The 13367-nt window shown below is 39.9% G+C and overlaps 1 protein-coding gene across 3 annotated transcripts in view; it reads right to left on the bottom strand.

Moving 5' to 3' along the window:
* The window catches only part of LOC138111141 (golgin subfamily B member 1-like), a 34286-nt gene that overhangs the window by 3831 nt on the left and 17088 nt on the right, over positions 1–13367 (bottom strand). For 2 of the 3 annotated variants that reach the window (XM_069016385.1, XM_069016387.1), the window contains 4 exons: positions 2284–13119; positions 1871–2022; positions 1632–1791; positions 183–335 (listed from right to left, as the gene is read on the bottom strand). In XM_069016385.1, coding sequence (XP_068872486.1) covers positions 183–335; positions 1632–1791; positions 1871–2022; positions 2284–13119 — 11301 coding nt within the window. The remainder of the gene's footprint in view (positions 1–182; positions 336–1631; positions 1792–1870; positions 2023–2283; positions 13120–13367) is intronic. The other variant, XM_069016386.1, reaches the window with a different exon arrangement.

Raw genomic sequence — 13367 nt, 5'->3', positions numbered from 1 at the left:
GCAGAAAGATCAAACTGACATTTGATTTGCAGTTTCCAGGCTGAGTTGTTTTAAAATACCTAAGCTTGAAGGTAAAATACCATTCAGTCATGCAAGACACCACCACTTCAGCAACATTCCAACGTGATGCCAGCCCAGGTTCACATGAGCTTTTCAGGATCAGAGCTGCTGCTCCAAGTTACCTTGGAATTAACCTGCTGGAAGTGCAGGTCCTTCTGCTGCATCTCCTGGAGGCAGCGCTGCAGCTCAGTTTGCAGCTGGTTCTTCTCAGCCAGGACACGTTTGATGTCCTCTGCTCCATCTGCACTTCCAGCAAGGGTGGCAGTTTCCAAAGCCTTAAAAATATCGGGATATTCACGATAAATGATACAGAAGTCCTCGAAATAACCCACAACCCCAACACTAAAGACACCCTACTGAATTCCCTTTTCACAAGTTTCTTTTCTCCTCACAACTTAATATCACATTTGAAAGACACTTCAAATAAAAGTCTGGGTTTAATATATCGTGTTAATACTTGCATTAAAAAAATAACAAAAAATTACCACAAAAAGGCAACCCAACCTAATTTTTAATTTGCAAATAATGTGAAGAATATAAGAATAATGTGAAAAAAAGGGGGAAAGTAGTAAAGGATTAATATAAGATACCTTTCACAAATTATTTTCAAGCTAATAATGTATTGTATTCATGACTTGAAAAACTGCTTTGTAAATACCAATTTAAAGCTGAAAGAATCCATTTTGGAAAAAAAAAAAACCACCTGAATTTATTACCAGTTTACAGCTTTGGCCTTCTTTATCTGTTGCAGCTCAACATTTTGGTATTAATCTCCAATAAAGGAGGGGTATGTGCCATCTCTAATGCTTTATGGAATCTATTTACCCATATAGTCATGAAATAAAAGGTTTTTACCACATAAAACACTCCATTACCCACAGACATTACTGGTCAATAGCTCTTATTCATTGTTGTAATCACAGAAAATGAACAGCATACAAACTTCAGCAGCTAAAATGCTGTTTTTAATGGAATTAAAATGAATACTGCTTCCTTCCTTTGGCACAGAAGAGGTAAATAAGAATATTATTCTAAAATAGCACTCTCCTTGAATCTTTCATGACAGTCTACAAAACAGCATTTGCCAGCCTGGGTGTCAGCTGCTGCCTTTCTAAATCCAGGATTTTGTTCCTGGCAGAAGCCAGCTCCAGCTGCTTCAAGGGAAAGACAAGAACACTTCCATTCTCCTTTCTCCCCCAGTGAGGTCCTAGTCTAATCTGCAGTAATTTGACATTGATTTAGGCTCTGAAGAATGAACTTTATTAGGTGGTTAAAACTTCTCTGCATCAACTATACAAACTGTGAAGCCTGCTGTCCATGTAAACCACCAAGCTCTTTTTTGATCCTCTTAAAAACCATGTCCCTGAAAATGGGTTACAGCCATAGTAAGTAATTTGATTTTTTTTTTTCAACTTCTCCCTTTTGTATTCTGGATTTAACTAACTTAAGACAGTAACTTACAGGATCACTGCAGAGTGCTGCATAGTTCTCTTTAAAGAAGCAGGCTGCAAATATCACACAATAAACTGCTACCTTCCACTTTACATTCCTGCTACATTCCATTTCTTTACCTTGACTGGATAATTGCTGCCAGCAGGGAGGGACTTCTTCCCAATCATGTCTTGCTGCAGCCTCTGGAGCTCTGCAATCTGCCGGTCTTTCTCAGCCACTGTGATCTGACACTGATTTCTCAGTGCCTGGGACTCGGAGAGGAGGAGGTTTTTTTCCATTCTGAACATAAAACATCAGACATTAAGCAATTATATATTCTCTACAAATCAATGAAGAGGATAAAGCTGTACTGTTGTACCTTAATCCAGCCAGCTCGTTCTGGTACGATGTGATCTCTCTCTCGGTTTCTGCCTGGAAAGCTTTTGTCTGATGCAAAGCCTTCTCCAAATCATCAACCTTGGCCTTCAGTTTGGATATTTCAACAGCTGCAAGGCTGGCTCCTTCTTTAGCCTAGTTTTAATAAACACCATTAGTGAACTGGAATGAAAAGTAGATGGGTGAAGTTTGATTAGTGCTAAAATTCTAGTAACAGAATAAGGTTTTCCCCATTTACCTTAACTCCCAACACTGTAAACACACCTTCTCTGGGCACACAGTGCTATCTTAGCACTCACACAATCTACAAAGTTAAACTCCAGAACCCATCATGTGTCTGAGCATTCTCTGCACGAAGAATAAAATTAGAGAGCCATGTGGCTAATAACAACTTACCCAAGTTCCCCCATTGTTCTGAGGCACATCCAAACTACTTTTACAAGAATTTCTCTCATTGATGCTGCTGCAATCAATGGGAAATGAAGCTGTGCCCTGCTTGGCTTCAGAAGTTACCTTCTGATGGCTGAGCTCCTGCAGCAATTTGTCTCGGTCATCCTGGAGACTGGCCATAGCCTTGGCAAACGCTTCAATCTGCTGGACATGACTGCCACACTCGGCTGAGAGCCTGCTCACCTCCAGCTCCCGACTGACTAAAGTCCTACAGACACTTCCAACGTCATCAGCCACCTGAGCAAGGGTAACCTCATCTGCAGCATCAAGGACAGCCCCACGCAGAAGAGAGTTTTCTTTGAGGATACTCATGAGATGGGATTTAAACCCCTCCAATTCAGCTGCAAGTTCATCTCCTTTTTTTCTTTCACTCCTGAGCTCGGAGGTGTATTTGCTCTCAAGAACTTTAAAGTCCTCGATGATCCGATCTCTGTCGTTCTGCAGAGCAGTCATTGCTTTCCCAAAGGCCTCATTTTGGGATCTCAACTCACTGTTTTGAGACTGAACTTCCAGCAGCACCTTCTCTGCAGAAGCATCAGGTTTATTTCCATCCTCAAGTGTCAAAAGAGTCCCACTGTATTCCTCATCTGCATTTCTGCCTCTGGATTTCTGGAGTTCCTGAACCTTTTTCTGAAGCTTTCCTCCATGCTGCTCATTTGATTCTTTTTTCTGAATACTTTCACTACTTAGCAGCTTCTCTCCAGATTCAGAAACGAGTTTCTCTTTGTTTAGTGATGCAATTAGAGATTCTAAATCACTTACTTTAGATGCCAATTTTTTATTCTCATGTTCCAAAGCCACAGCAGCCCCCTTCTGCAGTTCACTGGAAAGCTGCATCTCTTTTATTTGTTTTTGAAGATCGTACTTTTCATGCTCAAGGCTTTTAATACAATCCAATTTCTGCTTAAGTAAGTCCTTCAGCTGGTGGTCTTTCAGAGACAAAACCTGGTTAAGATCCTCCCTGTATTTTATGAGCTGTGCACTCAGCATTGCATTTTCAGAATGCAGATCATCTATCCTGTTGAGGAGGACCCTTAATTCCTGTTTCAAAGCATTAGTCTCACTCGCACTGCCAACTAGAAGACTGTCCCTCTGTTTTAAGACATCCTGGTGAAGATGTTCCAGCTCCTTGTATCTGGTAAAAAGATCATCCCGGTCGTTCTGGAGAGATGACATGGATTTTTTAAAGGCATCTATTTCACTGGCAATCGCAGCCTTATCCTGTCCTGCTTTTTCTGCTTTCACCTGGAGATTTCTCAGCTCGTTTTCCAGCCTCTGACGGGACTCCTCAGCTGCTTGTCTCTCCATCTGCAAAGACCTCACCTGAAGTTCATACTCTTTCATCTGATTCCTATGTTGAGTCTGTACCTGAATCAGATAGTCCGAAATTTCATCCCCTTTTGAAGAAATGAGTAAGGAAATTTCTTTGTCTTTATTATTTAGCATGATCTTCATTTGCTCAGAAATGGTCATCTGCTTTTGCAATTCAGCATTCATTTTTTCCTTCTCTGCTAGAAGCTCTTGCAATTCTTGCTCCTGTCTTGTAAAATTACTTTCCAGAGCTTTTATCTCTCTTCCTGCACTTTTACTATTCTCTATGAGATGATTAAGAGAATTATTTTCTTTCAGGAGTGCCTGCAAAGCTTCTTCTTTGGACTGAAGAACACTCTCCAGCTCTTGCTGTCTGTTAAAAAAGAAGGTATTTTCTTCCTTTATCCTGCAGAGCTCTTCATAGCGCTGCATATCAACAGATTTTTGCCTCAAATACAGTTCATCCTTTGTTTCCTCTACCACAGAATATTTGATATTTAGTTCTTGAATCTGAGTCATTTTATCTTTCAATTCATCTTGCAAGGCTGCTATTCTTTTGCTACTGTCTTCCAGCTGTTTCTCCTTGTTTTGGATGGCCTCTTTGAACTGCATTTCCCAGGTTTTCATCTCAGTGATGACCCTGTCCCTGTCATCCTGAAGGGAGGACATGCACTTTGTGAAAGCAGCCAAACGTGCCAGAGCTGCGTTCAGATCTGCCTGCAGCTGCTTGTTCTGAGAGTCCTTTGTGCTGACTTCCTCTTGCAAACCCTGAAGCTCACTCATCACCCGATCTTTTTCTCTCTCAAGGGCACCATGCTTTTCCTCCAGGTTCAACAGTTCACTTTTGTGAAGCAATTTCAGCTGCTGGAGATGAAATTCCAATTCTCTCTCATATCCTCTCTTTTGAAGCTGTAGTTCCTCTCCTTTCTTCTGAAGTTCTTTCCTCCAGTTTAGATTCTCTTCTTTAAGCCTGTCCACTTCCCTCTTTGACTGATCCAACAGGTTCAGCTGTGCAGAAAGCTTTCCCTTGAGATGAGCTACTTCATCATTTGATTCTGCCAGCTTTTCTGATGCATTACTTAAGTCCTTTTCTAATTTTTCATTTTTTGACTGTGACAATTTCACAGATCTTTCCAAATCCAGGATCAGCTCCTGGAACCTTATAGAATCCTTCTGCAATTGGTTGATCTCCTGCTGTTTCTCCTTTAAGAGTTCTTGCAATTCTTTTGTTTTGTTTTTAGTCCCATTATTATCCCTCTGAGCACTTTTCACCTTCTCCTCAAACATCTTTACAAGATGCAGCTGCTGCTCTTCCTTTTCTCTAACAACATTGCATTTTTCTGCCTTTAACTCTTCCAGCTGCTGTAACAGCAAGTTATTCTGTACCTGTGCTGATTTCATCCTATCAGTAAGATGATCAACTTTTTTAACATGATTAAGCAATTCTGTCTCAAGAAATTCTCTCTCATTCTTTACTTTGTAAGAACTTTCTTGTACATTTTCTAATTCTTCCTGTAACAGGCATTTGTCATCCTCCAAAATCTTAACTTTTTCATTTAGACTAACGATTTCTTGTGTTAGACTTTTACATTCCATGTCCAGCTTTGTTAGACAATGAGTTTTGTGGAGCAAAGATTTCTCAGTTTCTTGTGCTTTTTCTGAAATAAACTTTCTTTCTTGTTCTAGGACAAGCACAGCTTGTTCTTTTTCAGCGAGTTTATCCTTTAACATGTTAATGTCCTTTGACAGTGATTCATTCTCACATAATGCACCACTGATTTTAGACTGTGTATCATTTTGGTAGACTTCCATTTGAACCTGCAGTTCTCCCAAGGCTGCTTTAGTTACAGTGATGTTATTATGAAGGACATCATTCTCACTCTGAATTTTCTCTAAAGCCTGCTTTAGGTTTTCAGAAGTTTGTTTCAGCTGCTCGTTCTCCTCCATCAGCTGATGGTTCTGCTCAGTGAGCTCATGCAGACGATCCTGGTGTTCCTGCATCCTGGCCTCCTGCTCACGGATCTGCCTTTCTGCTTTGCTCTGTAACTCCTCAACCTCCATTTTCTTGGATTCACCGAGCTGCTTCAGCTGGTTCTTAACAACCTCATTTTCATCAAGGAGATTTTGTATATGTTTCTGCAGAGCCTCCTTCTCAGACTGTCCTTCCCTGAGTCTTTGAACAGCCTCTTGCTTCTCCTTCCTACTGAGATCAATGACTTGCCTCATATCTGCCACTTTATTACTGATATTCTCGTACGCCTGAAGAAGCGATTCATACTCCTGCTTTAATTCGCTATGTTTAGCCTTCCAGCCTGTCAATTCAACTGTCTGAGAATCTTTTAAGGTATTTAATTGGAAAGAAAAGGCCTCTTTTTCCTGAACTATGGACTCCATGGTGGATTTCAGACTTTCACATGCCGCAGTGAGGTTTTCATTTTCGGTCAGCAGCCTCGCATTTTCCGAAGCAAGGCTCTCCTCTCCAGACAAGGGAGCTACAGCACTTGAATTCTGCGTTTCTCGGCCAAGCTCTAGCAAGTGCTCCAGCATTCCTGTCTTGTTCACCAGTTCTTCTCTTTCCAACACCAGCTGATCAATCTGTTCCTTTAGACATTTATTTTCTCTCAGGGCTTCTTTACGTGATATTAAAGCCGCCTGTAATTTCCTTTGGAGGCGCTCTCTGGATTTCTCTTCTGTTACAGCTCTTTGCTCTTGGGCTTTGGAATCATTTCCATTTGCAGGTTTTGCCAGCGGCTCTTCCATTGTTTGCATTTGTTTCTGGATTTCACATTCTGTTGCTTCTCTCAGTTTAGTTTTCCCACAGTAATCAGTCTCTGACAGCTGAAAAGCTGTGACTTTTCCTTCAGAATTCCCTCGATGGTAATTACTTTCTGAACCAACCTCTCCCAACTCCTTTTCAGTCCCATTTTCTTCCTTAAGCTCTTTGCCGGACACCACAGGTTTACTCATCTCAGCATTCTCACGCAGCACACACAGCTCTGCCACAAGATTTTGGTTTTCTTCACTGAAACGTTCTACCTTCTTTTTCATGTTAACTAGTTCCAAATTGGACTTTTCCAAAGAGCTGAGAAGTTCCTCTTTTTCACTCTTCAGGTCTTCAAATGCTGTTTTGTAACGGTGAGCTTCTTCCTGGCCCTCCTTTACGGCTTTGTTTAATAACTCCTTTTCCAGACCAAGTTTATCTTTTAAATCCGTAAGTGAACATCTCAGTGCTTCTATTTCCTCATTCTTTCCTGCAACCTCCTGCTTAGCTTCAATTCTTGACCTCTGCAGTTCCTCCTGGCTCATCCTGTAATCCTCTTCACTTTTTTTAATAAGTGCTTTTTTCTCATTATTCACATGTTCAAGCATTGCCTTGAGCTCTACAGTTTCAGTCTCATGTGCTTTCAGCTTTTTCTGTAGGTGCTTTATGTCCTCCAACAAGCTGCCCTGAAATTGCTCCTGCTGGCTTAAAGACTTTAAACTGATTGTTTCTTCTTTATCATCACCAAATTCAACCAGTATTTTTCTCAACTCTTTCCTTAACATCTCTGTTTCCTCCTGAAGTTTTGCATAATCACTTCTTAGTTCTTTTAGCTCAGTGTCTTCACTTGGCACTGAAGTGAACATGTTTTCTGACTCTTTCAAGGATGCAACCTCAACCTTGTTTCCTGGTTTGTCTGATTCCAAATTCCTTAGGTCAGCTTGTTCTTCTCCCAGCGGTGCCTTGGGTGGAGCCAGCTCCTTCCCTTCTAACTGGTTAAAGCCCAGCTCTTTACATTTTGTTTGGAGAACTTCCCAGAGTGCTTTATGTTCTTGCCTGAGCTGTTCAAGGTCGGTTTTTTGTTTATCAAAATCTGCCACCAGTTTCATGTGCTCTTCCCTTTCTTGCTGGAATTTTTTTGTATCTTCTTTCATGACCAAAAGCTCCCTCTGTAAATCATCTTTTTCTTTTTGTAACTGATTCATGGCATTAACATCATTGTTGGGATTCAGACACTTATTCCTGTCTCCAGCACCTGAACCAGGCTCTTCTAAACTGGAATTTTTCAATAATTCTTCCTTCTTTTTAAGTTCAGACTTCACCTCTTCAAGAGTCAAGAGCAACTGAGAACGCTCCTCTTGATACGCCCTTGCTTTTTCATCAAGCACAGATTGCAGATGAGCAAGCATACAGTCCTTTTCCCCTAAAGATTTTAGGTTCTGCTCACAAATATTTTGTTTTTCAGCTATGACATCATTTAGCTCTGCAATACTGTGCTGAAGTTCCTCTAAATACGATGCTCTTGAAGATAAAGTTTTGGTCAAATCACTTATCTTGGCATCTTTTTCTACAAGTTGTTGCTTCAAAGTTCCAAGATGAGACTCGAAGTCATTATTTTGTCCTTCAATTAGTTTCAGCTTGTCTCTTAACTCATTAACTTGCTTCAACAGCTCCTCTGCTTTTTTTTGCTCTTTTTCTACTTCTTCCTGTCCACTCTTTTCTAATTTCCCAACTTTTTGCATTAGATCTCTTCTTACTATCAATGCTGCTTGGAGTTTCTTTTTCAGATTCTCTTTTTCCTTGCCCATTTTCTCAAGATTACACTTCATCTCCTCTTTCTCGTTCATTAAACCTTTAAATTCAGCTTCTCTGCTGCTTAACATAATCTGGTTATGCTCCAGTTCTTTCTTACAATCCCCAAGTTCCCGCAATACTCGGTTTAGCTCTGCCACTGAACTATTATGAACAGCTTCAAGGTCTTGTAGTTTGGCATTTAATGTATTTCTCTCTTCCGAAAAATTCAGCATTTCATTAGACAATGATTCCATGACCTGGGTAACAGAACAGTCTTTTTCTTTCAGTTGCTGGCTTAGACCAGAAATTAAATCCTTCTGCTGATTGACCTGGGAAGTTAAGTTTTTGATGAGCTGATCTTTTCCCCCCATTTCTTCAAGGAGAGTTGCTACTTTTTTACCTTCAGCCTGCAGCTTTTCTTGACTAGTTCTTACCATTTCTTCTGACTTATTCATCTTGTCTTGAAGAAATTCCACCTGCTTATTTATTTCTGCCAAAGACTCCTCCCTTTCTTTCAGGAGAGACTGTTGTTTGCCTAATGTTTCCTTGAGTGAGACCATTTCTTTTGACAGACATTCAATTTCAGATGTGTATTTGCCCTTCATTTTTTCCATGTCACCCTGTAGCACCTCTGTCTGCTTCTCAAGCAACTCCATACTTCTTAATTCATCTTTCATGGTGTCTATTTCTTTCTGTTTTTCTAAAAGCACCAGTTGCAAATGTTCTCCTTCTGTTTCTTTGCTCAGAATAGCAGTTACCAGAGTGGAGAATTTTTCCAACTGAGTTTTAATATCGGTTGGCTGCAGTTCAGAATCTGAAGTCTGTGCCTTCTTTCCTTTACATAAAAGCCTGCTACTAAGTAATGGAGATAAGCTCTGAGTTAATTTCTCTTTTGTAAGATCCAGCTCTTGCTGCAAAGACTGGATTTCACTATCTTTTGATTTCATTTCACTTTCTAAACTGCTCAATTGCTCATTAAGATCATTATTTTGTGAATTTGCCCTATCAAGTTCTGTCACCCATTTGTTTTCTGACTCAAGAAGACTTTGTTCTAGAGTTTGACATTTAAATTCTAATTTAGAAAGTTCTTCACCCTTCACACTAACCTGCATCTGTAACTTCTCTTTTTCAGTCTTCATCTGCAGTTTGACAGCATCTATCTGCATCCTTGAATAATTCTCACTGGTTTCTAGTTTTTCATGGATTTCCCGTAGCTCTTCCAATTTCTTTTGCAAATCAGCCTGAGATGCAGTAAGTTGCGTGTTTTCAGCCATCAGTTTACCAACATCATCTTGCAACAGGTTTTTTTCTTTCTCTAAAGACTCCACCTGACACTGCAGACTATTTATTAAAAGCGCGCTGTCATGGCAGTCCTGAGATGATTTGGAATTTATGTTGTTTAACTCCAACTGCAAACATTCCAATTTCTCTGCCTGTTCAGTGCACGTCACACGGAGAGACTCCACAGCCAAGTCTTTCTGCTGCAGTTCTTGTTCCCGGGTATTTATTTGGTCTAGTGCTTTTTGGTGCTCATTTTTAAGAGAGTCAAGTTCAACAGTCAAAGAATCAATTTTTTTCTGATGATTATCAAGCTTCTCATTCCTTTCCTGAAATTCCTCAGTAAGGGTTTTCATGGCTGTTCGGCTTTCCTCTAATTTGGATCTGAGAATGTCAATCTCACTAGAAAGAGCACTAACACTGCCCTCTGCCAACTGTACACTGGCATCCTTCTCCTTTAAGGAATTAAGAAGTCCAGCAATAACTTCTTCTTTTTGCCCAAGAGCCACGTTCAACTGAGTTCTCAGCTCATACTGTGCTTCAATTTTCTCCTGGAGAGACAGAAAGGCATTTTCTTTTTCATGGACTAGCTCTTTAGAGTTTTGTAGTTCTTGTGTTAGTTCATGGACCTGACTTTGGAGCTGAGAAATTAAATGTGTCTTCTCTTCATCTTTCCTTGCTTTCTCCTTCAGAGTTTCAAGCAGATTTTCATTTTCTGTAAGAGATGATGCCTTTTCTGATAAGGACTGGTCCATCTCAATTATTACATTCTTCTGATGCTCTATTTCTTTTTGGAAGTTCTCCTTCATTTCCTCCAGCTCCACCATCTGTTTCTTTAAGACACCACACTCAGTCTCTTTCTCTTGAAGTTGCATCTTTAAACTCTCACTGAATACTGCAATACTGTTGATGGCTGATTCTTTTTCTGAAACAAGTACTTTTAACTGTTCTGCTTCAGAGGCTAAAAGCTGTAACTGTTTCTCCTGTACAACACAAGAATCCTGTACCTCAGAAAGCTGTGCTTTTATACTGATGTATTCATCTACCTTTTGTTTTAAAGATGCATCTTTCTGTACAATTGAATCATTCAACTGGGATGACTGTTCTGTCAAGTTTTTAAGCTGACTTTGAAGGTCAGAAATAACCTCCATATTCTCAGACAGTTGAACCCTAAGCACATCAGACTCTTCAGATTTATCTTTTAATAACTTTAATTCTTGGGCTTGCCTCTTACATTCATTTTCTTTTTCCTTCACTGTGTGTCTATACTCATCAGTTTCAATACTCAGGGCTTGTATTTGGTTTCGCAGATCTGAAATGATTTCCACGTACTGCTCTTCTCCTGCCACTTTATCTTTCATTTCCTGAATCAAAGCCTCCTTTTCAGAAAGGAGAGTTTCTTTTTCCTCAAAGGCAATTTTTAAGTTTTCTTTCTCCATCAACAGGCTGTCAATTTGGTCCTTCAAATCTAAAATATTATGACTTTGTTGAGACAGGTGTGAAGTTAAAGCAGCTACTTCCTCTGACTTTTTCGTTACTGTAACATTAACTGTCTCCATGTCTGCTTTCAATTTTTCATTTTCTAGAGCTGCTGCTTGTGCTTGGTGCCTTGCTGAAGTAATTTCAGACTGGAGACATTCGCATTCATGTGACTTCTCACTCAATAAGCTTGAAAAGTCCTCCTTTTCATGCCTAAGCACCTCCACTTCTTTGTTTAATAGCTGTAGCTGATTCTTTAACACTGTATTTTCTTCCATTTTTTCAAAAATTTGCCTCTGAAACTTCTCAAGTTCTGAACCCTGACTTTTCACAGCCAGGTCTCTTTCCTCTACCAACTGAGATAATTTTGTTTTTTCATCTTTAAGATTTTTTATTTCATCCTGCAACTCTACAACACAAAGCTTACTCTCTTCCATTTCCTTATATAATGAATCATTTTGAAGATTTTTCTCTTCTAGAGACCTGCTTGCAGTTTCAAAATCCAAAGTTATGCTTTGAATTTGTTCCTGCAGGAGTAAATTCTTTTCCTTACTATGGCTGAGCTCTTGGATTAGACCACTGCATTCAGATAATTTATTATTTAACAATTCTTCTTTCTTTATTTCTTCATCTCTAATCTCCTTCAGCTGAATGAGCAGTGATTGCACTTGTTCATGCAACTGTTGGGTCTGTTCCTTGCTTTCAGACAACTGCTCAGCCAGCATATTACATTCCTTTGTTTTCTCCCCCAGCTGTTCTGCAACTGAACTTTCCTTTTGCTTGGCAACTGCTGAGAGTTGTTCAATCTCTTTTGCCAGCGTGTTTTTATCACAATTTAGTACTGAAAGAGTTTTTTCGTACTCAGCAGTACTAACAGATAACTTATTCTCTAATTCTGCCACAGCCTGGGTTTTCTTTAACAACTCACACTCTTTTACATCCAGGAGTTTGGACAAATTCTCATTTTCTCTGATTAGCTGCTCCTTCTCTTTTTCCATTGTACCTATACTGTTTTTCAGATGTTCATTTGCTTTTATTTGCTCTGCCAATTTTTCTTGTTTCCCTTCAAGATCTGCCTGCAATTGGTTATTAGCTGAAGCTTTCTCCTGTGTCTCTATCTCCAGTTTTTTAATTTGTTTATGCATTTCATTTAATTGGTCATCAAGATCTTTGCAACATGTCTCTTTGGCTTTCAGATCCCCAGTTAATTTAAGTTTAGTCTCTTCATTTTGCTTCTCCAAAGCCCCAAGTTTCTGCTCTAATGAATTAATGAGCTCTTGTTTCTCTTGCAATTCCTTTTTAGCTGTTTCCCCATGGTCAGTATGGTCTGTAAGCCTCCTGGATAACTCGGCCAACTCTTCATCTTTTTTAGTATTTTCCAAAACCAGCTTGTTGTATGAATCTTTAATTGACTTTAACTCATTTTCCAGTGTCTGTGCTTCGCTCTCTTTCTCTTTAAGCAAATTGTTCCATTTTTCCTTCAGAGCACTGTTTTCCTCAAGCTGAGATTTCAAATATTCCGTTTCTTTTCTTTGTTTATCCTCTGTTTCTTGCAGCTTTTCAGATGATTTAGCAATTTGCTCTTTCAGCAGAGTAATTTGTGACTCACACTCCGCGAGCTTGTTATGGTACGCGACGTTGTTGGCCTTGATTTCGGAGCGGAGATCCTTAATTGTCACGCTGTTCTCAGCACTCTGCCTTATTAATTCCTCGTTTTCTTTGGTTTTAGCTTCATTCTCAGCTCTAACTCTCTCCAGCTCCAGTCTCATGGTGTTACTCTGCTCAGAAAGGGCAGAGATCTTCATGCTGGCATCTCTCACATCAGCTGTCTGTACTTCCTTCAGCAAATGCATTTCCCTTTCAGCCTTTGATAAAGCCTCTTCCAAACCTCGCATCTCCTCCTCTTTGCACTGCACTTGATGCTTCAGGATCATAACCTGCTCAGAATATTCTGTCATGGTCAGAGACAGCACAGACATCTCCCTGTCTTTCTCTGCCAGTGCTTCTTTCAGATTATCGATTTCTCTTTCACGTTTCTGCAGATCTTGAATGAGTTGAGACCTCTCCTCCAAATGGCTTGAATTCAATTTGTCAAGCTCTTCATTTGTCTGGTCCAGGTCCAGCTGCATGGACTCCACCACGCTGTCTTGTTTCAAAGTCTAAACAGCAAAAAAATAATGTTATGAGAACACTCCGAACACCTGTTAGAGGGAGAACATGTGTTACACCCCACACGCAGAACAAGCATTTAAGGTAATCAGCCTGCACCCAATGTAAAGTCACAAGATGTTCTTCTTTAGATTCTTTCAGCAAACAAAAAGCTCAGTGTATGAAATTTAAAGCAGCTCATGCTGTCACTTTTGCTGACATTTAAATGGGCCATCAAAAATGAACATAAAATTCCTTC

Source organism: Aphelocoma coerulescens, chromosome 5, assembly GCF_041296385.1.
Source record: "Aphelocoma coerulescens isolate FSJ_1873_10779 chromosome 5, UR_Acoe_1.0, whole genome shotgun sequence".
Taxonomy (NCBI): domain Eukaryota; kingdom Metazoa; phylum Chordata; class Aves; order Passeriformes; family Corvidae; genus Aphelocoma; species Aphelocoma coerulescens.
The sequence above is the reverse complement of the archived record's forward strand: the minus strand, read 5'-3'. Positions and strand labels throughout refer to the sequence as shown.